Source organism: Myotis nattereri, assembly GCF_964212035.1.
Source record: "Myotis nattereri genome assembly, chromosome: 19".
Classification (NCBI taxonomy): Eukaryota; Metazoa; Chordata; class Mammalia; order Chiroptera; family Vespertilionidae; genus Myotis; species Myotis nattereri.
Window position 1 is genome coordinate 5725205 of NC_138095.1, and position 27996 is coordinate 5753200.

The following is a 27996-nucleotide window of genomic DNA, read 5'->3' on the forward strand; positions in this document are numbered from 1 at the left end:
ATTGCAAATCCAGGACTACGAGGGGGCATTTTGCTCTCCAAATCTCACAGTCCCTTACCCAGCCCCAACACCAGATTTATATAGGCAAAGATCACAAAGGTATCGATTACATCTTTGGGTTTGGAATGAGGAACCTGGTTTGCACAAAGCAGTTTACAGAAGCAGAATTGAGCAAGTTAGTTAAATTATAGTTTGGGGTCTCTGATCACTGAATCAACGGAAACACACTGCCTGGAGCCATGGGTCTTGGGACCACTGAGTCAACGGAAACACATTATCTGGAGCCCTCAGGTCTTGGGACCACTGAGTCAATGGAAACACGTTATCTGGAGCCACTGAAGCAATTTAGGATAATTGTGCCGTCCTGGTTCCCAGGTACAGAAGAATGTGCTTTCTAAAACCAGTGAGATCATGATCAATGGGATAGCATACATAAGTTCAGAAAATCAAAGTAACTTTTCTATTGTTAAACAAAGCAAATAAGTACAGAAGCCAAACAGCAGGGTTAAAGTTAAACTATAGTTTCTACCTGAGATGATTGCTACCATACTTCAGACCCACAGGTTGAGAACCGCTGCTATAGACCCATACACTTTAAAAACGGAGCATGATCATCTATAACCAACTTCCAACTACTTGTGTCACCAGAAAGGAATGCTGGTTTGGGCAATCCTAGACAAAAGGAACCCAAAACAGCATATTTGTGGCTGTTTTCCATCAACTTACTCACCATAGGTGAAGAATGAAAAAAGAGCTTCAACTTACCCAGCATCCTCAGTTGTTCTAAAGCAGCGGTTCTCAACCTGGGGGTCGAACAACACTTTCACAGGGGTTGCCTAAGACAATCGGAAAACACATATATAATTACATATTGTTTTTGTGATTAATCACTATGCTTTAATTATGTTCAATTTGTAACAATAAAATTGGGGGCCACCACAACATGAGGAACTGTATTAACGCTTTTCGGTCCAATGTGGAGGCTGACTCGACAGACCAGGCGCTAGGAGCAGGTCCAAGGTCGAGGCTGAGGTGGACACCGCAAACCGGTTCAACATTCAATCCCGTCAATTAATTTGGACCAGACTGTTTGAATTCCAAAATAAAATTGGACCACAAAGGGTTAAAGGGTCGCGACATTAGGAAGGTTGAGAACCACTGCTCTAAAGGCAAACAAGACCCTGGGAGAAAGGACCTCCATCAAGCCCCCTCCCAAAGGAGGCTGGGTGGCACAATATCTAGTGAATGTCCCTTCTCATTCCTCAAAACTCAGAACATGGTACTGAGTGCTCAGGAAATGGGGGTAGTGGTTAGACTTTGCATTATTACTGATTTGTACTGTTTACACCAGCATCTAGAAAGATCTTCCCACTGTGGAAAGAATGGGGCTAAATCAGTGGCACTCAGCCATGACTGCTCACTGCACTCGTCAGGGGAGATTTTAAAATACTGATGCACAGGCTCAACTACCTTCCTGAGACTCTAATTTAATTCATTTGGGTGTGGCCTAACCATTAGGTAGTTTGTTTTTTTAACTGAGGCAATTCTAATTTGAAGTTATGTTTGAGGACCACTAAGCTAGAGAAATAGAGCTAATGAATGATCTACAGTAATAGGGTAAAGTCTTCAATCACTATTTTAAAATGTTATCCTAAGGAAAACAATATTTTGACCACAATTTTAAAAACCCTCTTTTTTGTTCCCCCAAAATCATAAGCCACATTAGGAAACCAAAGAAGTTTAAAAAAAAAGAAACTATAATAAATATGGCAGACCAAGGAGAAAGTATGCATTCCCCAAATTACCTCCAAATTTTAAAACTCTGTTATATATAAAGAGCTCTTGCAAATCAATAAGAATATAAAAGAAAACTAAAACTCCAATTAAAGAAAATGAGCCAAAGACATGAAAAAACAATTCTCAGTAGGATAAATACATGTGTAATAAGCTTATGAAATTTTTTTAAAAATCAGCCTTTTCAGTCTTTAAAAAACGCAAATGGAAACAAGAAATTAGTGAAGACAAAAAGAAAAACCTCTATGCTGGCCGGAGTAAAGGAAACACTCTCACATACTCTGGTGGGATTGTAAATTAGTTCAACCTTTCTGGAAAGCAATTTGGCAGGACAATCCTAATTATGTTAAAATATATATATATATATATATATACATACATACACACACACACACACACACATACATTTTAGGCCTATGAAAAAATACCAGGAGGATATAAAAAAAAATGTTAACAGCAATTTTCTTTCTGTAATAAGATCAGAGTGAATTTTTATTTTCTACTTTATATTTTTCTGTATTTTCCAAATTTCCACAGTGAACATGAATTGCTTTCATAATGATGCAAAAAGAAAAACAATGAAAAAAAGTGCATTTTTAAAAAGCCTTGTTACGTTCTTTTGAAATATATTTTTTAGCGTTCTTTCCAGGATGCTTGGTTTTGCAATGCTAAGCTCTTTCTTGAAGAATTTTGTACTTCATCCTGAGAGAGTTGTCGAGTAGAAGGACCTGGTGTTTAGTCCGTCTAGTGAAAAAGAAAGCACACCGGGCCTGCATCAGCAGACCCGTGTAGGAATTTTGTCTTGGCCTCTTCTTGGCTGCGTGAACTTGAGTGATTTATTCAAACTCTCTGAGGTTTGGATTCCATATCTTTAAAGGAAGACATATGATCATTCCTACCTCATAGGATTGAATGAGATAGTAAAGTGCCTGGGACAATAAATCGTGAAGAAAAGGCATTAAATTCTCATAACTGAGAAGCAGTCATCTGGGGTGTGTGAAAAGTTGACATAACTGGAGTCATTTTAACATGGAGCCAGAGCAGCCATTCCAGAGGAACTGTCTTGCACGTCTTGCTCCATGAATGTGTGAACTGGGGGAAAAACTCTGAACTGGGCCAAACCAACTTTGTCTTACAAACAGGTGTGTTTGCAAAATTATCAGGGAAGAAGGCATCCTGACCACAAGGACTGATGACCAGGGATTCTCTTTCTGAAGATAAAATCAGTAACCAGCCTGTAGAGCTTGTTAGCACCAATAGAAATTTCTTTCTTCCATTCAGGTAATTATTCCCTTCCTGTTCTCCTAAAAACCCCTTACCCTGACCCTGTGATCAGAACACTATTCGGGTTTCTGCCTGAATCTGTGCTTCCAGAATGGCAGCTCTTTTGATCCCAAATAAACTCTTGTTGTTCTCACTTTGGCTTTTTATTTTTAGGTTAACAGGGAAAAATCCATCCCACTTGGAGAAATTATCCTGATATGTACACCTCATGGCATCATTCCCATTTTACAGAGGGGACTCTGGAGGCTCTCAGAAAGCTAGATTGCTTGGCTCAAGAGCCTCCCAGGGGTTCAGACATAGGGGCTGAACAAGCAGCAAAGCCCAGCTTTCATTACTCCTGGAATAACGTTCCACTGCTGATTCCGGACTCAGAATGACATGCCATCCATCTTCCCAGTCTCCCCAGACCAACGGCAACATCTCCTCCTACCCTCCACCAACACGATCCTCTAGTGTTCGCGGAAGGACATTAACAGTGGGGGAAATTGAAAGCTATCTAAAAGTCGGTGAGCTCCCTGAGGACAGGAACCATGTCCATTTCCCATTTTGTGTCCCTGCTTTCTTAGTTTGAGTCAGGGTTGAGCTACAGCTAGAAAGTAAAAGGGGGATTCAAATGGTCCCTGGTCGCTGGCTTACTGGCCAGTCCACCTGGTGATGTAATTCTTCCTCCAGCTGCTCTTAAGCAGAACGGTGAGATAAAGTCACCAAGTGGATAAAAAGCTACTGGGTAAACGGGAAGATGGTGTATCGCTGTGCAGGTCACTGTGCAGGCTTTGGCTTTTAATTGGAGGGCAGAGATGTTTGCCTTTTTGTTCACTGATGTATCCTCAATACGTAGAATGCTGCCTGGCACACAGTAGGCACTGAATAAACAGTTGTAAAAAAATTACAATGCAGCAAACAAAAATCCTCGCCATAGAAAATATTTGTGATATATATGCTGCTTGATTATTTGTTTTAATAAGGAACATTAGAAAAGAGTAAAAACTGGGTAATCACAAATTGTTCACAGTGATTAGTTGGGATAGTAAATTTGGGCCTCATTTTGTTTTGTTTTTTTTCTGATTTTCTAACTTAATATTTCCCCCCCAAAAGAGCTTGTGATATTTGTATGAGAAAGGAGAAAAACAAAACAACAAATAAATCAACTGGCTGAAGGATCTAGGAAGGGGAGAGATTAATTCAGGCTGCGGGACATCCAGACTATGCATACCCTCCACACCCCTTACACACTTACACACACACACACACACACACACACACACACACACACACACACGGAGCCTCCTTCCCTTCCCTGGCCCTGTCCTTGGCCTTGTTCCAGGCTCTCTCTGCTCTTGGCAACATCTTCACATCCTCCCAGAAGCTAATGCCCAGCAGGCCCCTCCTGCCTGGGCCACAGTGGAAGATGCATCAGATTGAAAATAAAGGCAAGTAGCAGGGGTCTGCTGCCCGGCTCCTCTAATTGCCCACACTCCTGAAAAGAAATAAAGGATGGCTCTTTCTGAGGAAAATAAAAACATCTCAGCCATTAGCCCCACATGTATGCAGAGCAGGCCTCTCTGAGGAATATCCAGGAGTTGCCAGAGTTGGAAATCACGTGGCCAGAAAGGCCACTGCCCCAGGAAGGGGGACGCTAGCTGGCCGTAATGAACTCCTGACTGACTCTCTGGGGACTGATCATGAACCTCTAAGGTGAAATAGGCCTCTAGAAAGAACTATGTTCAAATCCCATCTCTCTGGTTTGCTAGCTGGGTGATCTTGGGCAAGTTCCACTGCCTCTCTGAGCTTCCCTTTAAAATAGGAACAGTGACAGCACCAACCTCAGAGAGCTTTCTGTGGGGAAAAGCACCCAATAAAAGCCCTGATTGTTGTGATGAACCAGCATCCTTTCCCTCTGCCTGTACACCCTTCCCCCATCCCATCTACATCTCACTAATCCCTGTTCATCCTACAAGAGTCAGTCCAGAGCTTACCTCTCCCAAGATGTGTCTCTGACCCCTCAGGCTGAACTGGGTGCCCATGTCATGTGTTCCCACTTTACACACTACTTCACACTTTTTCTTGGGTGAGAATTCATTGGTGTGAAACTTATTTTTCTGTTAATCCATTGATAGAGATCAGGGCTCACTGGTTGTAAGTGACAGAGACGGCCTCTGGCTAACTTAAGCAGCAAGAGAGTTTACTGGGAGGATGTCAGAGCTCAAGAAATCAAGGAGAGCTGGGAAAATGGGCCTTGGTGATGAACCAAGGATGCTCCATAGAGCTGGGAAGTAGAATCTGAGTGAGATACTACTTCTGAGATGGAAATAGAATTTTATCCCCTTAGGCACCTTGTCCCTCTGCTCAGACTCAAATTCCAGGGAGAAGATGATGGAGGGCACAGGGCCATCCCTAGACCAGGGTACAGCAGAGCCCCCAATTATGGCCCAACCATACTGTGTCCACTGGGGAAAGGTTACTTCCATAAAGGTAGTGATCTATGAAACAAAAGTGGGTGCTGATCAGTGAACAAACAACAAGTCTATCTCAAATATAGACAGGGATTTTTCTCTCGTTCATTCCTCTCTGAGTCTCCAGTCCTTTACTGAGTGCCTCAGAAAGTTTGCAGAATGAATAAATGAATGGGAAACCACAGCTTTCAAGGCAAGAAGTGCTAATGGCTCCAACTAAGGCACTAGGACTAACCATGGAAGGCAGTGTTGTGTAGGGGTTAGAAACATGGACTTAGGAATCAGAGCTGAGATCAAGTTTTAACTGCATCATTTCTTATTTTACTACCTTTGACTTTGATGAATTGCTTTCTGAGCGTCAGTTTCCTTATCTATAACAGTAAAATGGTAATAATTATAATAACCTCTTTGCAAGTCTGTTGAAAGATTCCAAGAAGATTTATGTAAAGAATTGATACAATGCCTAGGACATAACAAATGCTCAATGAACCACACTATTAATACTCTTATTTTTATCACTGCTGTTATTACTGCAGAAGGTGAGGGGGAGACATGATCTGTCGACTAAAAATGAGAGCTTGTAGACAAGGAGTTGCTGGGATATGTGTGGGCCCTGTGGGGGGGCCCCTGGTGGAACAAGATGGGGATCCTGCCCTAAAGAAGCTCAGAGTTTCAGAGGTGAGTGAGGGAGATCAATGAATTCTCACCCAAGAAAAAGTGTGAAACTCGTTTCTTTGTTAATCCTCACTCAAGAATATTTTTCCATTGATTTTTAGAGAGAGTGGAGGGAGGTGAGGGGTGTGGGTGTGTGTGTGTGTGTGTGAGAGAGAGAGAGAGAGAGAGAGAGAGAGGAGAAACATCAATGTGAGGTGCATAGATTGGATGCCTACTGCATGCCCCCCAACTGAGGTATGTGCCCTTGACCTGAATCAAACCCAGGACCCTTCAGTACATGCGCTGATACTCTATCCACGGAGCCAAACCAGCCAGGGCTTTTTTTTTAATGAAGAAAAAAATGAAACTAACATATGATGAAAAACGTGTGCAGCCAGTAGAACCAGACGCAGGAAGAAGCGAAGTCATCAAGGACTGACCTATTCAACCGGCTAGTAGATGCTGGGGGTGGTGATGAAATGCCCAAGCCCCGGGGAAGGGAGCAGACACTGCACCAGACGCCTCCTGAGGTTGGAACTGGAACCGAGGCTTAGGATACGTCCGGAGAGGTCAAGGAGGGCACTGCAGACAGGGGTACTGCGCAGGCAAAGGCATGGTAAGCTTAGGAGACCGTTGTCGCCAGCTTGGGCTGCTACCACAAATACCACAGACTGGCTTCAACAGCAGACATTTACTTTTCACAGGTCTGGAGGCTCAGAAGGCCAAGGCCAAAGTGTCAGCAGATTCAGTTCCTAGTGAGAACTCTCGTCCTGGCTTGCAGATGGCTGCGTTCTCCCTGTGTCCTCACATGGCAGAGAGAAAGTGAGAGCCTGTCTCTCCCTCTTTTTTTTCCATTAATCCTCACTAGAGGCTATTTTTCCATTGATTTTTAGGGAGAGTGGAAGAGAGAGGGAAATACAGAGAGAAACATTGATGTGAGAGAAACACATCAACTGGTTGCCTCCTACACAAGCCCTGACTAGGGCCTGGGCCAGAGAGGAGCCTGCAACCAAGGCACATGCCCTTGGCCGGAATCGAACCTGGGACCCTTTGGTCCGCAGGCCAATGCTCCATCCACTGAGCCAAACCGGCGAGGGCTCTCCCTCTTTTTATAAGAATTCTAATCCCATCTGGGGGCTCCATGAACTTAGTGTCAGGCAAACTCTATCTAGTTCCAAAACATATCCATCATCCCCAAAGGGAAGTCCTTATCCATTAAAAGAAAGCCCATTCTCCGCACCTCCCCCCAGCCCTTGGCAACCACTAATCTGCTTTTTGTCTCTAAGAATTTCCTGTTCTGGATATTGCATAGAAATGGAATCATACAATAGGAGTCCTTTTGTGCCTGTCTTCTTTCACTCAGCATAATGTTTTCAAGGTTCATCATCCAGTAGCGTACGCCAGTACTTTACTTCTTTTTGTGGCTGAATAATATTGCTTTGTGTGGGCAGACCACATTTTGTTTATCCACTCTTCAGCTGATGAGCACTGGGGTTGCTTTCACCTACTGGCTATTCTGAATACTGCTCTCCCCAAGCGATTTTGATTTCACCAATTTGAAAAGTTGCCATTTGAGTACCGGTACTGAGGTGACAATCACTTTGTGTTTTTTTTTTTTTATAAGACTTGGCTTTCTATTTATTTATTTATTTTTAAAATATATTTTTCTTGATTTCAGAGAGGAAGGAAGAGGGAGAGAAACATCGAGGATGAGAGAGAATCATTGATTGGCTGCCTCTTATACACCCTCTACTGGGGACTGAGTCTGCAACCTGGGCATGCACCCTGACCAGGAATTGAACCGTCACCTCCTGGTTCATAGGTCAATGCTCAACCACCGAGCTACACCAGCTGGGCGACAGTCACTTTAAGAAAAACGAAGTTCTTGAACTTCTACTTGCCTTGCTCAGAATTACCAGGGGAGCCTGCTAACAATACAGAGGCCGGAGCCCCACCCCCAGATGTTCTGATTCAGTAGCTTTGGTTGGGGCCTGGAATCTCCATTTTAAATGAGGCCCCACCCCTCATCCCCAGAAATCCTGATGCAAGTGGCCTTGATAAAAAATGGTGACTTAAAAGATAGAGGTCACCACGCTTGCTTGATTATAGGCAATTTCCCCCCATTTTTTAAACACTTGTCAATATTTGTCAAATGCGCAATAGTGAGCATGCTTACTTTTACATTCAGAATTATTTTAATGAATAAAGAGAAAAGGAAAAACGCCCTCATGGATCGCCTGATTCCCAGCCTCTGCATCTGTCCAGCCCCCACCAACTAAGACTCCCGGACCCCACTCCTGCACTCCCGAGCCCAGGCTCTTTCCCGAAACACACACACACACACACACACACACACATACAAGAAAGCCAGCATCTGATTTCTATGCACAGGACACTTTTGCCTACGGCGTGTCATGCAATTTGCTTACTTACTGTGTGCTTTTTGGATCATCGGAGGAAATCAAAGCTGGGGGCTGGATCTCCGCTTTCCTACAGATAATCATATTCTCCTGCCACCTAAGTTAATAGGCCGAGGCTTGCAGGCATTTATGAGTGGTGTCTTTAATATGGCTCTGGAATATCTGCCCTATAAATTCTTAAGAACAGACTTATAGATTGCCTATTACCCGCATTATGGCCTATTAATAAATCAGTTACAGCCACGTATTTTTTAAATTGCATTTTTTCCCATTTGTGTTCACATTTAGAGCAACTAAAAACTGGTGAGAGACAGAACCCCTGTGCTGGATGGAGGGCTGCGATATTCTAAAGAGAGATAGCCAGGAACGGAGCTGACAGCTAGGTCTGGAACGGCAAACAGTTTGGAGCAAGGCAGAAAGAGGAGCAAAGGGCCCCCGCCAGCGGGTGTTGCTGCGACATTACAGAGACACAATCCATCTCCCAAGGAACTCAGGCAGCAAGGCAGAGCCCACCAGTGTCCCTGTGATTTCTTTACTATAAATCCCCCATCGTATTTCTCTGCTCAGGCTGCTCTGTGCTAACTTTGCATTTCACGATACGCTGCCTGGTGTGGACAGTAACCTGAGCATGGAGGAATTGGTCCTATGACTCTATCAGTGGTTCTCAACCTTCCTAATGCTGCAACCCTTTAATACAGTTCCTCATGTTGTGGTGACCCCCAACCATAAAATTATTTTCGTTGCTACTTCATAACTGTAATTTTGCTACTGTTATGAATCGTAATGTAAATATCTGATATGCAGGATGTATTTTCATTGTTACAAATTGAACATAATTAAAGCATAGTGATGAATCACAAAAACAATATGTAATTATAGATGTGTTTTCTGACGGTCTTAGGCGACCCCTGTGAAAGCGTCGTTCGACCCCCAAAGGGGTTGCGACCCACAGGTTGAGAACCGCTGCTCTGTAGCCTCTTCCTCTGGCAGGGGGAGGAATTCAGATCCCCTTCAAGGCTCAGTGCCAATCTAGAAGCCGGGGCGTCCCCAGGGGGTGACATCTCATTCGCTTTGGCACTGCGGGCAGCTGCTGGTTTTCCCACCGCCCCCGCCAGACCACTGCTTTCCAGCTGCGGGACTTGGAGCTCCCCTGACGGGCACTAACCTCCCTACTGCTGTAGGTAATGTGTCCCACACTCTGCCCCGCAGGTGGACCCCACAGTACTGGTACTTGGGACCACAGTGTTGCAGCCCTTCCCATTTAAAAAAAAAATGTTTTCATTGATCTTAGAGAGGAAAGGAGAAGGAGAGAGAGAGAGAGATTGAAACACCAATGAGAGAGAAAGGTCGACTGGCTGCCTCCTGCACGCCCCCTACAGGGAAACTGAACCCACAGCCCTGACATGTGCCCTGACTGGAAATCAAACCTGTTACCTCTCCGTGCATGAGACGATGCTTGCCGCACACAGGCCAGGGCACAGCCCTTCACGTTTTGACACACACATAGCCCTTTTCTCTAAACAGTGCCAAGTCCCGGATGACAAAAGTAAGAGCCACACTTCCTTGTTTCTTTCCAGAATTACTCTTTCCTCCAATCCCCGGACCTTTTGCTGGACTGGGTCACTATGCCCATTGAACCTTCCCTGACCAGAGATTCACTTGAACAGATCCCTCTGTCACTTTGCAATCTCTTCCTTAGACTTCCTCTCTCCCCCTCCCCCCACTATCGTGTATGCAAAGGTTGTTGTATTTGAATCTCGCTCATGGAAGCTGGTGGAATTTTTTTTTAACAGAACCCTCCAGGACAAATCAATAAATGCAAACAGAGAGAAGGGCCGTTTCTGGCATCGTGTTCCCTGTGTGATGTAAGGAGGCATTGCTAGCTGCTATGACAAACCAACCCCAGATCTCAGGGGCCTAAGGCAATCAAGGTCTAGTTCCCAGGACCTCACAGTCTCATGCAAATCCAGAGGCTTTCCTGGCATCTCACCTATAAGGGTGACTCGCGGACCCAGTCTCCTCTCACCAGGAGCCAGAGCAGTCTTTAATATGCGACCTCCACAGCCACCATAGAAATGAGAGGAGAGAGAGACAATGGAGGGAACATCAAAGAGACATCCACCTTTCATTGGCTACGCCCAGTCCCATGGTTCCAATTAACTGCAAAGGAAACAGGGAAATTTGATCTTCCCATGAGCCCAAGAACAAATGGGATTGTTAAGCATCTAGCCAATCTCTGCCATATACCCAGTCTCCACTTTGACTCAGCGGAAATCCAAGCACGTCTGGATCCTCAAAGAGTTTGTTCTCCTAATGAAGTCATAATCTTCCTAAGGGTAGATTATTATTTTCATCAGTCTCCCCAGCCTCTGGGAAGTACTTAGCATACAACTGATTTGTTATTCAATGGCCACAAATTCTAAGAGGAAAGAAAATCTCCAGAGCTCATCTGGGCCGATTCCCTGCCTTCGATTCCTGAAAATGTCTGGTGCCACAGACCAATATTATCAAGATACCAAGCACCTTCATAAATATTGTCTCATTTACACTCCATAACATCTCCAAGGGCTAGAGAGGACAGGATTCTTATGCCCCTGATAGAGATAAGGAAACTGAAGTGCAGTCTAGAATGTAAAGATAATGATATTGATTGACAATTTTTGGATACTGTGATGGGTAATTTCATATATCAACTTGACTGGGCGGCAGGGTGCCCGGACACTTGATCAAACAATATTGTGGTTGTGCCTGTGAGGGTATTCCCGTGAGACTGACATTTGAGTCATTTGACTGAATAAAGCAGACTGCCCTCCCCCATGTGGGGCGGGGCATCCAACCCATTAAAGACCTGCATAGAACAAACAGGCTGGCCCTCCCATGAGCAAGAGGGAAGTCCTCCTGCCTGGTTGCCTTCCAGCTGGAGCACTGGCTTTTCCTGCCTGAGGACTAAAACATTGGCTTTTCCAGCATCACACGACACCCAGCCTTTGTACTGGAAACTACATATGGGCTCTCCTGGATTTCCATCTACAGACTGCAGGTCTCGGGACATCTCAGCCTCCATAATCATGTAAGCCAATTTCTCTTAATAAGTCTCCTTATGTAGATATCTGAAGAACCCTGACTTATGCAAACACCTACTATGTGTTAGGTGCTAAAAGATGTATAATATCTCAATCAAAATGCACAACAGTCATATGATATTATTTTTTACTAGAGGCCCGGTGCACAAAAATTTGTGCACTTGGGGGGGGGTCCCTAAGCCCGGCCTGTGCCCTCTCGCAGTCTGGGACCCCTCAGGGGATATCCACTTGCTGGCTTAGGCCTGCTCCCTGGGAGGATCAGGCCTAAGCTGGCAGTCAGACATCCTCTGGCAGCTCAGGAGCCCTCAGGGGATGTTCACTTGCCAGCGGGGAGCAGGCCTAAGCTGCAGCTGGACATCCTTAGCACTGTTGAGGAGGTGGGAGAGGCTCCTGCTACCACCGCTGTGCTGACAGCCGTCACCCTGGCTGTGGCTGAGCAGAGCTCCCCCTGTGGGAGCACACTGACCACCAGGGGGCATCTCCTGCATTGAGCGTCTGCCTCCTGGTGGTCAGTGTGTGTCAGAGTGACCAGTCATTCCCAGTCGTTCTGATGTTAGGGTCAATTTGCATATTACCCTTTTATTATATAGGATAGAGGCCTGGTGCAAGGGTGGGGGCCAGTTGATTTGCCCTGAAGAGTGTCCCGGATCAGGGTGGGGGTCCTGCTGGGGTGCCTGGCCAGCCTGGGTGAGGGGCTGATGGCTGTTTGCAGGCTGGCCAAGCCTGGGTCAGAGGCTGAGGGCCTTTTCAGGCTGCCCACAACCCCTTCAGGGTTGGGGCGTCCTGCTGGGGTGCCTGGCCAGCCTGGGTGAGGAGCTGATGGCTGTTTTTTTCAGCGCCTCCTTGAGCGGAGGCCAGGACAGGCTGGAAGCAGGTATCTGGGATTTATTTATCTTCTATAATTGAAACTTTGTAGCCTTGACCACAGCCCAGGGCTGGCCAGGGCAGGCGGGAAGCTTGGCTTCCTCCATTGCCGGGGGCAACCCAAGCCTCCTGCTTGCTCCAGCTCCTTGGCCACCGCCATCTTAGTTGGCTGGTGGGTGTGACTTGCGGGTGTGATGGAGTGATGGAGTGATGGTTAATTTGCATCTTTCTCTTTTATTAGTGTAGATAATTGTCCCCAAGGTCACACAAGAAATGGTGTACATGGGACTTGAGCCAAAGCAGAAGATTCTAGAACGTTTGCTGATAATGACGACACTAATACACAGAAAAACATTTTCTTTTTTTAATGATCCTGCCTTACCAATGTCCTACATCCTGCCTTACCAAATGTCCTAGAACCTCCAAAAGGACTCCCATGAGAAGTTCCTGAGCTAACTGGGATGTTGGGGTCGGGGCAGGGAACAGGGAACAATTCTCCTATGAACTAATGACAGGGGCACATTATGGAAAGATGCACTACTATCCTGGGATACACAGCCCCCTCTGTCCACACCTCAATCCCTCAACACACCTGGGAACACACAGCCTGGCTTCCTGCCTCTATTAACATCCCCACGCCTTTCACCCACCATTGCCATCATCTCTCCTTGGTGCCACACAGCCCTCAAGACCATTCAAGGCAATATCTCTACCTCAGTCCTATCAGATCAGCTGTCCCAACCTCCCAGCCAGAATAGGACAACAGTTTGACAGTTAACCAGGAAACAGGAGAGTCTGAGAATCCTTAGAAACATCCCAAAATCCCTCCCGCCCCCCAACCCAGGCACTTACTATGGCATCAGACCTTCCCTACTGAAATCACTCCTTTGTATGAAGGAATTGTCTCCAAAAGACCCTGTGGTAATGCCCTTTCAGAAGAGAGCTCCTCATAATACTTTGCAAAGCTCACTTATCAAATGCGCTCACTTATTGATTCCTCAATGTCTCCGATGCCCAAAGGGATGCCGGTGTGGGGATACCTTTTGATAAGAGTGCCCCTTGGAGGCAGTTTCACAGGAGGAGGACACAGGATGGGAATGGATGACATGTAACATGGTCATGGGCCCTAGAGTGGAGATGGTCTGAGGCGTTAAGGAGGCACCAAAGGGTTGTGGCCATGAAAAACAGGAAGCTAGAGAAGGGTGACAATGACTCTGCCCAAGGCCACCAGTGCCCCTGAGATGACTTTGTCCTCCAGCCTCTGTCACATCCTCTGTTCTATTTCTTTGAAGATAAGTTCTGGGGTTGATGGCCGGAGGCTTTCAATACATGTCAATACAATATCCTCGCTGGCAAGATTGCTCAGCACAATGGAAAGGCTGAAATGGAAGTCAGAAAATTGGCTCTAGCTCTAATTTGTGATGTGGTGACACTGGGGCTGTCACCTTGCCTCTCAGGGCCTATTTTCCCCATGTGCAACTGAGCTACACAAAGGACAATAAATGATGTATTTGTGGTAAATCCTGAAGCTTTGACCTTAGTAATGTGGCAGGTTAGTAAGAAGTTGGGAAATTTGCTTGACAACTGGAATGAGGAAACTGAGGCAGATAACTAATCAAATGACCAAGCAATTTACAGCCAGTTAATAAATCGCAAGATCTTACCTTCCCTAACCAAGGACATTCAGGAGCAAATGGTCTACATATTCCAGACTGTGCCAGAGCAGAACTGCCTTGGTCCTGGTCCCTTTCCAGTGACATTCACTGAAGGTGAAACTGACTAGAGAATGACCCTGATCCTCTTCTACTTTTATCTTGATGCATCAACATATCGAAGGACACAACTGGAAAGCTGATGAACATTCTAAAATTCCCATCTTTAGAAAACAGATAAAAACCCTTAAGACAAAGGATCCAGTGCACCCTCTCCCTCAAGCACACCGCACCTTCCCCCACTCTTCCCTTCTCAGGCATGTATCTTTGCTTTGTTTCTCCTAAGTGCTAAGGGTTCCAACAAGACTTGCAACAAGGAAAGCAGTGGGCAACAGCAGCTCATCCCAGGCTAATCCCCTGATCCTGTCTCCAAGGAACCTCCTTTAGCCTCTGTAACTTATTTCCTGAGTCCATGCAGCCCAGCATGGCTCACTTCTTCTGCCTCTGTGACTTCCTTTCTAAAGGTCCAGGCAGCCTCACTTAGGCTTCCTTCTTTTCCTTATGTTTCCAAAGGGCCAAGGCAGCTCCACCTAGGCTCACTCCTGTTGCTGTGATCCTACCTCTTCTATCTTAATACCCTCCTTGTTTTACTGTCCCCAACTCTAATAAATGTACTTTCAAAATCACCCTGGACTTGTGTTGTGAAATCGTTCTTGCACAAAGTTAAGAACCCACACATTCCAGACAGTGCCAGTGCAGACCCGCCTCTGTCCCAGTCCCTTTCCAGTGACATGCTTTTCGGAGACCCAGATGGGACCTGGAGTTATTTTCTCTCCTTTACTGTCACTCTAATTCATCTTTCCCGTCACTTCTCATGGTTGGTGTTGGGTAAGTCCCCTGTCAGCAGCAGAGTGAATCCTCAGTCAGAAGTGCCTTGTCAGCACAGAGACCATAGGTAAGTCTGCCTTTGGACATGGAGTTATTCGTCCACATGACTGTCCCCAAGTGACTCCTGAGTGAGGGGCTCTATTAAGTCAGGGCCTGATCATGCTTGGTGTCCAAATGGATCCCTCCCTCCCCCCACTTTGCTTTAGACATACTTTCTTCTCAGACTTCTGCTCTTTCTTTTGGGGACCCAACTTTCTTATGAGACTTTCAAGGCACAAGTCCCTCTCCAGTTGGCCCGAGTCCACATAGATGGGCGCTTTTTACTTCTTTCACAGCAGCATCCATGCCCTGGATTCTTTCTGTTTCTCTATCTAAATAACACTTGCGTTATGCTCTCTCTGATTTATCCTTGAATCAGTCAAGGATCCAGAGATTACCTGACATGCAAAAGGTCCCGGACTATGCCAAGGCAGGGATAGCCTCCATGTGAAGCAGTCTGGTGACGGTAAGAGCTGGATTCAAGTTCCAACTAAGACACACATTTAGCCCAAGTGGTCAACACTATGGGTTCACCCCCCACAGCCCCTCACAGCCCTTCCTCTTGCCTTCCTCCTCAACAGAGGCAAGAAAGCGAAGTCCCCGCCTTTCCTAGAAGCTCTTGCAGCTCAAGCTACCTAGGGCCAGTGAGGAGACACAAGTCTCTAGGGAGAGTGCCTCTTCCAGAATGAAAAGACAAAGCTTCAGGAAGAGAAAGGGTTTGTCATGTCTCCTTTCTACTGCCTGGATCATAGACAAGATGCTTGAAGGTGCAGCAGCAGCCATTATGCAACTGCGAGTAAGAAAGTCACACTGAGAATCAAGACTAGTAAAGTGGGAAGATTAGAGGGAGCCTGGGTCTCTGAGTATGTTCTGTGGATGAAATCTTCAGAAGCTAACAGCAAGACTCCTGTTTCATGGACCAAATAAAACCCCTGACAAATTTGTCAGGCTTTCAATTACTTGCAGTCACTTGCAATTCTAACTGACCTTGAGCCAGCCATCTCTTTTTAAAATTATTATTTGTTGAGCACTTACTCCGTGACAAGTATATGCTGAGCTTATTACGTCTATTCTCTCCCACTTCCTCATACCAGCCCATTTCATAGATGGAAAAATCAAGACTCGGAGAGGATAAGTAATTTGCTCAAGACGGAACAGTATTAATTTGACCTCTAGAACCCGGGCCCTTCACCATTACCCACATTGCACTTTCCTGAGCCTCAGTTTTCCTCTCTGTAAAATGAGACTAGAGGGGGACATTGTAAAGAAGCTAAGGCCACAGTCTTTGAATAATTCAGAGCAACTTTAGTTCAAATCCTGCCTCCACCCACTTGTTGCTGTGTGATTTGAGGAAGTGACTAAACCTCTCTGAGCCTCAATTTCTTCTTCAGTAAGTGCTGACGATAAGGAGACCCAGCATAAGGATTAAACATCAGGTAAAGCTATTGGTAGGCTGCCTGGCAAAAAGCGGGAAGTTCTAGGTTGTTGCGATCATCCTCTCTCTGCCTTCCAAGCCCTGGATTTCCCTGACGCTGGTGAATGGCTGTGCACCAATGCTAAAATATCCAACTCCATGGGGCAGAAGTGCTATTGTAGCTTTCCAGGTACAGAAGACAAATCAACTACAGCAGTCTTTCATCGAAACCAACTATAGTTTAAAAAACCATTTACACCCTAGCCAGTTTGGCTCAGTGGATAGAGTGTAGGCCTGTGGACTGAAGGGTCCCGGGTTCGATACTGATCAAGGGCACATGCCTGAGTTGCGGGCTCAATCCCCAGTAGAGGGTGTGCAGGAGGAAGCCAATCAATGATTCTCTCTCATTATTGATGTTTCTATCTTCCTCTCCCTCTCCCTTCCTCTCTGTAATCAATAAAAAATGTATTAAAAGTAATAATAATAATAAAATAAAATATAAATAAACCATTTACAACTTTGTTTACTCCTGGCAAAGATTAGGCCTGGACATCCCACCCCTCCCTGCTACAGTAACTGGAGGAGAGAGAGGGGGAATCACCCTCCAGGAGGTTTTGCCAGACTCCACAACTAAACAAAAGACTTAAACACCTGAAAATGGGAGGAAAGGCAGGAATCATGGAAAAGCAAAACGCAGGTTCCAAGGAGGTTATATAAAAACAATGAAATCACAATATTTTCCACAACAGATTTCATCAGTGCCGCCTGAGTGCATCCCATTAGACCTCATTTATTAATTCTTTTTTTCTTCTAGTTAGGATGCTAGTTTCAAAGGGCAGAGCCTAGCCCCGAACAACTAAAGCCAGTGCTGAAAAGCCGAACTCAGTCTCTAAGGATGGAGCCTCGCCCCGAAGAGCCCAGCCCCGCCCTAAGCAATACCCCTTCTTCCACAGGCCCACGGGAGCCAGTCTCAGTGTGTCCCCATGACTTCCATAGGCACCTCCCCCTGGAGAGTCAGCAGCCCTTTCAACCTCGGGCTCCCTGGCCGAGTGTGCTCACTTAAAGGTCCTCTCCTCTAAGGCCGTCTTGTGGGGACCGGGGCTTCCCCATGGCCGGGTCAATTTGATTTTACTGGACTTAGCGCGGGATGGCCCAGCCAAGGCCTAGGAGCCCAATCTAGTCCCAGAGGGCTGACACTAGTTATGAAGACCTGAACCTGGCCCCTGAGACCCCAACCTAGTCCTAGGAATAGCCCAAGCCAGTCCCGAATGGAGGAGCCTACCCAGAAAAGCCAAGCCCAGACCTAAACAGCTTTAGTCAGTCCCCAAGGGCAGAGCCTAGCCCTGAAGAGGCGGGTCCAGATCTGAACAGCTGTAGTCAATCCCAAATGGGGGAGCCTAGCCCCCCAGAGCCAAATCCAGGACCAAATAGCCAAAGCCAGTACCAAAGGACAAAGCCTAGCTTCAAAGAGCCAAACCAAGACCCAAACAGCTGAACCTCGCCCCAAAGTGGGATTGGGCCTAAACCGGCAGTTGGACATCCCCCAAGGGGTCCCAGATGGTAGAGGGTGCAGGCTGAGGGGACAGCCCCCCGCGCCCTGTGCACAAATTTCACGTACCAGGCCAGGAACCCTCAGGGGATGTCAGAGAGCTGGTTTCAGCCTGATTCCGCAGGCCACTTCCCTCAGGAGGATGTCAAACACAGGGTCGGGGAGGGACCATGGCTGCTGCTGCGCGAACAGGGCCGAGGCTCAGGCAGCTGCAAGGCCTGGGGCTCGGGCAGCAGCTCGGTGGCTGTGAGGCCTGGGGATCAGGCCTCACAGCTGCAGTAGCCGACAGCGGCAGCAGCAGCAGGGTGATGGGGGCGGCTCCTTCCCCTGATCGGCCTGGTCACCTCCCGCAGAGGGGGAGCGGGCCTAAGCCATCAGTAGGACATCCCCTGAGGGTCCCTGGACTGTGAGAGGTGGCAGACCGGCTGAGGGACACACACCGCCTCCCCACTCCAGTGCATGAATTTTCATGCACCAGGCCTTCAGTTTAAATATAAGATCCCAGACAAACAGGTTGCAAAGTAGTTCATTCTGGATGCATCAACGTCGCCCCATGCATGGAAAACAGGCTGGCGTTTTTCATTTGATGGTCTCAGGGGGCTCTCTCCCTTTACAGTTTGTGTTGGAGAAGGAGACAGTGAGATGAATGGTGGGAGAGGGCTCCATGCTGTTTTCTGCAGGCTTACTCCCCGTCACCAGCCATGTGGAGGTGTTGTGCTTCCTGCCTGTAGCGTAAACATCTAAGAAGCTGAACGGCATGCTGCTTCGCTGCGTTCTGGAATTTGCGGGGTGAGTAGGCATGTAGGTGCCAAAAAAGCAATATAGTCACTCGGCACAAATAACTTACTTGTTTATCTATGGTTCTCTCCTGAACCTCCCAAATCTCCCACCAACCCCAGGATCATCTCAGTTGCTGGTATTTACAAGGCAGGAGTTGGCCAGGTCTTCCCAGGGGAGGAATAGATGGTGTTTCATTCTGGAATTACCAGGTTATTGGGAAGTCTCCCTAATGCCCAAAATGGCCCTTGTTGGAAACAAAGACGATAACCCAGCCAGAGACTCTGTCTACATTATTTCCTTTACCCCTCTCCTTGGTCCACTCAAGGCGTGGATTATTGACCCCACCTTAGGGATAAAAACACTGAGAAACTCAGAGTCACTTGGTGACAAAGTGGCAGAACCAGGGTTTGAAGGCCATGGAGACTTGTGTGAGCTTCAAACACACCTGATGGCAGGACACAGCACAATGACACTCAGATACAGGACAGGAAAAAGTCTTTGTTTTTTTCCAGCTTCCAATGAGAGAAGGCCACCATGCAGGGCCACAGACGGTTGCACATGGGGATCCGCCACAAGGGCAGCTTATGGGTGGCAAGCAGAGTGGGGTTATCTAGGTCTCTTGGGCTCCCTGTGGTCTGGCTAATTTGAATAATTTGTGGTGGGCTCTGGGGCACAGGGCTGTCCCTGTTGTCTAGCGCTTGACTCTGTCATGATTAGGGCAAGGTGCATGGTGACCCCAGGAGTGAGAGCCCAATGAAGGGAAGTGGTTCAAGTCTGAACTTAATCACCTGCTCAATAAAAATAACTGACCAGCCTCTAGGCAGGGCTGCAAAACTGGTTCATGATAGCGTTCAAACAAAACAAACAAAAAATCACCAATAACACAGGTGGATCTAATTCTAAGCCTCACATCCTTTCCCTCAGCCCGCATTTAGTTGGTCGCCATATCTTGTTAACTTCATCACTGAAAAATCTCTTGAATCAGCCCCCTGTTTGAAAAAGTCACCTTCAAAATTCAGTTATGAACTATGAGGCCCTTCAAGAAAGCATGGTATGGTTAAGAGTAGAAGGTGAGCCCAGAAGCTAGCCTCTCTGGGTTCAAATTGTGACAGTGCCACTTGTTAGCTGCTTGACCTCAGAAGTCACTCAGTCTCCTGCTGAACCTCGCCTTCCACCTCTGCAAATGAGAACTAAAGGACAGTCCGCACCTGGAGGTGGCCGAGAACCACTGAGCAAGGTTATCTATTGGAAATCCTGGCACAGGCAAGTCCTTGGTTAATATCCTCAGTACTGCTGCTACTGCTGTAGCTGTTATTCTGTCGCTCTGGTGCTAATCTGCATGTCAATCTCACCTCTCTGTCCTTCCCAACTTCAACCCCACCCTGCCCCCCAAATGCCACTGCCATGCTCCTTCTTCTCTGCTGCAGTTGGGATATTTTTCTCTACAGCTTTCCCACCTCCCAGACCTTCCTGTTCATCCTTCTGGGCCCAGCCCCAAGGTCACCTCCTCAGAGAAGCCTCCTGGAGCCCTACCCTGATCCAGCAGAATCCGAATCTCCCTGCCCAGTGCTCCTTCCCATGTATGAAAGCAATGTCTTCTAAGAAAGAAGTCAGGTTCCACCTAATTCCCCATTGGCGAGCCTTCCGGGATGTGCAGGAACCTAGTGGTAGAGCAGAGTGGTAGCTGGCTTGGTGTACCAGTCAGGGTTCTCCAGAGAAATAAAATGGATGGATGGATGGATGGATGGATGGACGGACGGACGGACGGACGGACAGACAGGCAGACAGACAGACAGACAGATGATAGGTAGATGTAGATCTAAATATATTATATACTAGAGGCCCAGGGCACGAAATTCATGCAGAGGGGCGGGGTTCCCCTCAGCCTGGCTTGCGCCCTCTCCAATCCAGGATCCCTCTTGCAATCCAGGACCGCAGGCTCCTAACTACTCACCTGCCTGCCTGCCTGCTTGCCTGATCGCTCCTAACCACCTCTGCCTGTTGGCCTGATGCCCCTATCTGCTCCCCTACCAGCCTGATCACCCCTAATTGCCTGTGCCTCAGCCCCAGCCACCGTGGCTTTGTCTGGAAGGACGTCCGAAAGATGTCTGGTCTAATTAGCATATTACCCTTTTAATAGTATAGATTATAGATATATGGATCTATGTATATACTTATATAGATATAGGTTGATTTATATCTATATCTACACGAGGATATTTATTATAGGAATGAACTGTCACGATTATGGAGGCTGAGGAGTCCCATGGTCTGCCATCTACAGATGTTGCATACAGCAGCGCAACTCTGAATCCAGAGCTTGAAGAAGAGACTGAGCCTATCACATCCAGTCCTGTTCCCAGATTCACTAACAGATTGTCTGTCTATTCACCCTTTTGGGTAGCGAGGAAGGGAGGAGGAAGGATGGACTGATGCCCTCCCAGCACTTCTGGAGAGTGGAAGTTGTTATTTTAATAGGCCATGGCAGACTAGACAGGAGAGGGTAACGTTTTCCTCCTGCAGCTACTAACTGACCAATGTTGCCCATATCTCTAGTTCAAATTCTCAAGAGAAAGGACCTGATTGGCCCGGGACTCGCCTTCATCTTTGTTTGAACAGTCTTTCTTCATTAAAGGCCACTGGCCAACCCACTCCTCAGTGAAACCTGAAATTACCCTATTTATTTATTTGTTTATCGTCTGCTCCCATCTCTACTAGAATGTTCCTGAGAAACTGGAACTTTGTCTGCTTTGGTCATTCTTTTATCCCCAGCATCAAGAATAGTACACAGCTTAAGGTATGAGCTATATACATGTTTATTGAACACATGCTTGAAGGAATGACTGATGCAATGAATGAATGAATGAATGAACGAACAAACAAACCTAACAGGTTTATAAAAAGCCGAATCTACATCACTGGAGCCTCCCTGCCATCACCCAGAAAACTCATCTCCAACTTGCTTAGATAGCCCACTAGGCCAAAGCCAGCGGGTAAGGAGACTCCACTTATCTAGAAGGCTTGCATGAGCTTCTACTGTCACGGCAGCATGCCGTTCCCCATCAAAGCAACTTAGCCAAATATTCCTTCCAGCCATGTACTGCAGTGTTTCTGAGAGACATTCTGGCCAACACAATTTTCTCCCTCTTATTCTATTTCCAGTGAGGTTTTAGCCCTTCTTGAAGCTGGACCACTGCCCTGTCTGCCTGCTTTTAATCCAACTCTGTCTGCAGCACTACCCATGACTAATGCATTTTCCCACAGACAATAAAATCTCCCTCCAACGCACTCAACAAGGCATTATTTAACAGAAACCTGGACCCAGCACGCCAATGAAAACAGCTCTTGCAAATAATCTTTTAAAGGGATTCTAAGTACCCAGTTCCTAATAAACTGATACAAATTAGTGACTCTTCAGAGGCTTCTAAACACCCACAATGTCCCTGGCCTCACTACTCTTACCCAGAATAGAGGAGGGATGAGGTCAGAGACAATAGAAAGCACCAGGGCAAATTGGTCCAAGTTTCATCACTGCCGAACCTCACACAATGCTAGAAGGAGCAGAGCCCTGGAGAGCTCTGAAGAATGAGGACCTCAGCATTGCCACGGGAGACAGATGGGGATGCCCCAAATGAAGGGTCTTCACCCCATCTTGCTCAGCCTTGGTCAGAGCCTCTGGAAAACTTAAAGAATGAACTGCACTCATAAATAAATAAGACCTACAGGGTTGTGGTGCAGATCAGAAATAATATGTAGAAAGTTCCAGCACAAGGCAGGTGCTCAATACATTGTAAGCGTTGTCATGATGAAAATCATACACTGGTGCCTGTCACAGGAGAAGCCTGGAGGAAGAGGCTTCTCAGCCCAGGACTAAGGGTATCCTGGCACCAAGGGGCTTTGTGCACGAAGCCACAGCAGAGGATTTGGAGCGAAGAGCTTTGAAGCTTTTAAGGGCCTTTAAGACAAAAAGGGTCAATTTAGGATGGTCCTCAGCTGATAGGTTGAGAGGCCAGAGCAGAGGCCTCCTCTCAAGGGAGCCTATGTCAGGGTAAACCTCTCCAAACCTGAGAGTCTACACTGGCCCAGCCTTTCCTTGTATTCCTCTTCAAACACACAGTGCCCTCCCCATCTCTTCTCACCACCCCTGTCCTCTGATTTTCAGCCTTAGGCTCACTTCCCCCAAGAAGCCTTCCCAGGCTTTCACAAGCTACATACTCTTTTCCCATCTCTATATCCGAGACACTCAGTCTGCAGCAAATAACTTAGCCCTCATTTTTTTACATTACCCCTAACTGGTTCAGGTATGTGGGAACTTGGAGCCCCTTTGAGGCCTGAGACTCTGACTCATGGGCCCCAAGTACCCTCCCCCCAGACATGTTGCCTAGTCCAGTGCTTCCCACACTCATATGCACACAAATCCCCTGGAGATCATGTGAGAAAGTAGGTTCTGGTTCCTAGGTCTTGGGACCTTGGACTCTGCATTTCTAACAAGCTTCCAAGTGGTGGTGATGCCACTCTGAGTTGCAAGGATCTAGAACAGCAGTTCTCAACCTGTGGGTCGCGACCCCTTTGGTGGTCAAGTGACCCTTTCACAGAGGTCTCCTAAGACCATCCTGCATATCAGATATTTACATTACAATTCATAACAGTAGCAACATTACAGTCATGAAGTAGCAACAAAAATAATTTTATGGTTGGGTCACAACATGAGGAACTGTATTTAAAGAGTCAGAAGGTTGAGAACCACTGATCTAAAACATCTTGTTTCCTCAAGCTTTTAATGTGTTATGCACAGTAAACCCCCTTATCTGTGGATGCCTGAAACCACAGATAGTAACAAACCCAACATATATTATATTTTTTCCTAGACATATAAAGATGATAAAGCTTAATATGTAAATTAGGCACAGTAAGAGATTAACAATATATAATAAAACAGAACAATTATAATACACTGTAATAAAAGTTATGTGACAAGTACCCAGGCAGATGATAGAGGCACACAAAGTGTTTAATAAATGAATGAGTGAATAAATGAATGATAAGAATAAATGTTTACCCATGATTCTGCATTCCTGTCAATCCTGATGACAGCACAATTCTGATCACCTGTGATGGTGAAGGACCCCAGGGCGGTCCCTACCATAGGAAGCTGCTAGGGCTGGGATGAAACCTGGGAGAAGAAAGAGCTCCCTTCAGTTTGGAGACATCAAAACTAGAAACCCAGCTCTCTTCAAGGCACCTCCCGTGCCCAAAGTACTCTGCTGACCACCCTTCTTGCTCTGTATAGTGAGAGGATGAAGCTCAGTGACTTAAGATTTCTCTTGCCCTGTCAATCGAAGGCGAAAGGAGATGTAGACACAAGGATGGATTTATTGACTCCCCTCCAGGGCTTCAGGCAACACTACATTTGGCTAATTTAAGAAGTATGTCAAAATAAGAGATACTCATCTAGATGGGCCCAATTAGAAACAAAACTGTCATGAAACAAGGGGCCAGGGTGACTAAGGTGACCTATGACTTCCTTCAGAGAGAGGGGCCTTAGCGAGCATTAACAACAGTCTTAGCCTAAATGCCAACAACAAATTCCTAACCTAAATAATGCACTCACTTGAAGCAGACAGTGCTAATCGACTACAGCATACTTTCACCCCAGATACAGCTTCAAATGCTTCGCATCCCATTCATGGAAGAAAGTCACTACTAATTGATTGGGGATGCCAGGCAAGATTAAACTCACTTTCCAATCCTGACCTCGATGTGCATGCTACCTGTGTAGTCTTCAGGATTATAATCATCTACTTCCTCTTTTTGTCCCTAACAACATGATCTTAATAGCACCCTATGTCATCACAGAGCAGACCATTCACAACTTATCACATTATCTCCTCTCTCTAGAATTCTCTTACTTTTCTGAGTTACACTTTGGTGGGATGTCATATACAGCAGTCACATTAAATTGTGCTTACTGTAAGAACATTGTTGAGGATATTGTTCATTACTTTACACAGTGCCTTCTCTACAAGGCTCTAGAAGGGGACAAGTAATGCTGCTTGATCTTAGAATCAACAATGGATGCCTCCCCTGAACCACCACAATTTGTGGGCCTTATGAACCCTATGCGTTCTGTAGCTGACACAGCTCCCTCTTGGCATTGGCTGTGGACACTTACAGACCAGGATAGCACTATTTGCCTTGTAATCCATGCATTAATCTCGTTTCCCAAATCCACCTTATTTTTCTGGGTTGTTTCCCTCCTTTGTCTTCGTTATCTTCATTTGCATTTATTTTATTTTGCTGCTTTTTGTGCATCTTTGTAAGCCTCCTTGAATATTGTTGGGAATAAGCTTGGTATAAATAAACAAGTTGATAACTAAGATTTTGATGAATGTGAAGTATTATTCCAGTTCTTTACTATCCAATTCATGTGCAAATGTTGGGGGTAGAGATGCAACAGATTATATTTAACTCGAGGCCCAGTGCATGAAATCGTGCACGGGTGGGGTCCCTCGGCCTGGCTAGTGATCAGGGCCGTTCAGGGCCAGCTGGCCAGGGCGAGAGACCACGGGAGGTTGGCCGGCCATGGGAGGTTGGCTGTGAGAGCGCAGTGACCATCAGGGGCAGCTCATGCGTTAAGCATCTGCCCCCTGGTGGTCAGTGCATGTCATAGCGACCAGTTGACCGTTCATTCAGTCAACTGGTCGTAAAGGTCGCTTAAGCTTTTATATATACTAGAGGCCCGGTGCATGAAATTCGTGCACTGGTGGGGGGTGTCCCTCAGCCCAGCCTGCATCCTCTCCAATCTGGGACCCCTGGGATCGGGCCTAAACCAGCAGTCGGACATCCCTCTCACAATCTAGGACTGCTGGCTCCTAACCACTCACCTGCCTGATTGCCCCTAACCTCTTCTGCCTGCCAGCCTGATCACCCCCTAACCACTCCCCTGCCAGCCTGATCGACGCCTAACTGCTCCCCTGCCAGCCCGATTGCCCCCAACTGCCCTCCCGTTCCAGCCCAGTCTCCCCTAACTGCACACCCCTGCCAGCCCGGTCCCCCCCTAACTACCCTCCCCTGCTGGCCTGCTCTCCCACAACTACCCTCCCCTGCTGGCCATCTTGTGGCTGGGGGCACCGCCATCTTTGAGGGCATGGCAGTCAATTAGCATATTCCCTCCTTATTGGCTGTGGGCACCGCCATCTTTGAAGGTGTGGCAGTCAATTAGCATATTCCCTCTTTATTAGATAGGATAGATGGGAGAGGGGCTAGCATAGGATCATATCTCTCTTTAAGAACCCACCCTTGTTCCTCCTATTCAGAGGGACTGAGAAAGATGTGTGTGAGTGTGTCCTTGCTTCCTGCTTTATATATGCGCTTACAGACCTGTGATCCCCTTACAGCAACCTAAATCAGCTTGCTAGGTAGGAGGCACCTAGTTTAACCTTGAAACCAAATGCCCAGGAGTAAGTATCTGAAGCATCAAGATGAAAAAATGGGTCCTTGCATCATCCCTGCAGTCAGATCTCCACTGCCCACACTACCTGTCCAGGCCACGTAGGACTTGAAGTTAAACACATGGACATTGAAGCAGTACAGCCCTGTCTTTAAATCCCCATTCTGCCACTCAACAGTGTATTTACTTGACCTTTTCCTTAGCCACAGTCTCCTTTTCTGTAAAGGAGGTTTCTACTTTCTGAGGTTGATGGAGGCTTCAGTGAGATAATACATAAAAAGCATTTAGCACGATGCCTGGCACATGATGAATGTACTTAATAAATGATAGCTACTACTTTATGGCTCTCATTGTCCTTGTCTCCCTTAACCTTATAAACAGTAGGCTCTGCTTCACTCTACCTGGTGAAGGTAGAGAGTAATTTGATTTATCACAACCTTACCAGCATCTAGCCCAGGGTCAAATATGTAGTAGGTATTTAATACTTGGTTGCAGAATATCTGGAAGATGTGCCTCTGGACACATTTACAATCAACACAATTACCACACAGTGCAACATTTCATTACACTGTACTACTTCCTCCTTCCTAGAATGGTCTCTCTTCAATTTGCACCAACTACATTCATAGCGCCCTCTACTAGCCGGGCAGTAGTAGCAAATAACCTCCCAAATTCAGCATGAGATTTGCTCTAAAGAAGCGGAAAGGAAGAAAGCGGACATGTACTGAGTGCCCGCTGTGTGCCAGCCAATATCCTGGACACGTCCATCATCTGCGCGTGAAAGTGTGCGGTCACTGAGTGCACAGCCACACCAGCCCGAATCAGGTCAATTCCCCCGGGTGTAAATTCTCCAGCCCAAGCGACCTAACAATCTACGTGTATATCTGTTTCCAGGCCAAATGAAATGACAAGAGGATTAAAAATGTGCCTCAGAAACCCATAGACCGAGCCCAAGAAGCCATCAACAGGGACAGTCCTAGTTAATTTCAAGATGCCCAACAGCCAGCTTTCCATCAATTTCCAGGACTCAATTCCCCCCTTCATTCTCAGAATTGATGTTTATGTTTCCACCAGGATAGAGACCAATTCTCCTTGGCATCCTCCGTCAGAAAGAATCAGAAATTTTCCACCTGGGATGCTACAAATTGCATTTCTCAACACAGTTCTGGAATACAGGATATGAGCAGTATAGCTAATGCTGAGTGATCAAAACTCAGGTGTTCTAACTTTATAACAATCATCACCAGGCAGTCGGAGGTCCAGTGAGGGATGGAGTCTCTTGTCCTCCACGATCCAAAGAGCAAGAGTGCATCAATCTGGACGCAGCTCTTGATGGACAAACAGCTGAATGAAGGCTCTGACAGTTCCACACATGACTTCAGGTGCACACCTTAAATTTACACAGTGTCATATGTCAATCATAACTCAATAAGAATTAAAAAAGAAAGACAGCTGTTGCTGCTATCGTGAAGAAATATTTGTTAAGTAAATAATTACTCTTTTGACAGATCTTTTATTTTTATGGCTTCCCTTGCCTGGGATAATAAATCTTTCTCCCTCCACTGGCTTTATGAGACAAAAGAAGTCCTCATCCAGAGAAACGCCTTTCACTGTTAAAAACAAAAGCAAATAAACCAACCAACCTCCTGCTGCAAGTACCGATAAGTGGAAA

At 46.5% G+C, this 27996-nt stretch overlaps 2 protein-coding genes across 2 annotated transcripts in view; both read right to left on the minus strand.

The window, feature by feature from the left end:
* The window catches only part of SRRM4 (serine/arginine repetitive matrix 4), a 356297-nt gene that overhangs the window by 259710 nt on the left and 68591 nt on the right, over positions 1-27996 (minus strand). Inside the window, exon 2 of the mRNA XM_081113461.1 lies at positions 766-836. Coding sequence (XP_080969587.1) covers positions 766-772 — 7 coding nt within the window. The 5' untranslated portion in view covers positions 773-836. The remainder of the gene's footprint in view (positions 1-765; positions 837-27996) is intronic.
* Positions 1-27996, minus strand: part of SUDS3 (SDS3 homolog, SIN3A corepressor complex component) — a 262755-nt gene that overhangs the window by 49084 nt on the left and 185675 nt on the right. The window lies entirely within an intron of this gene.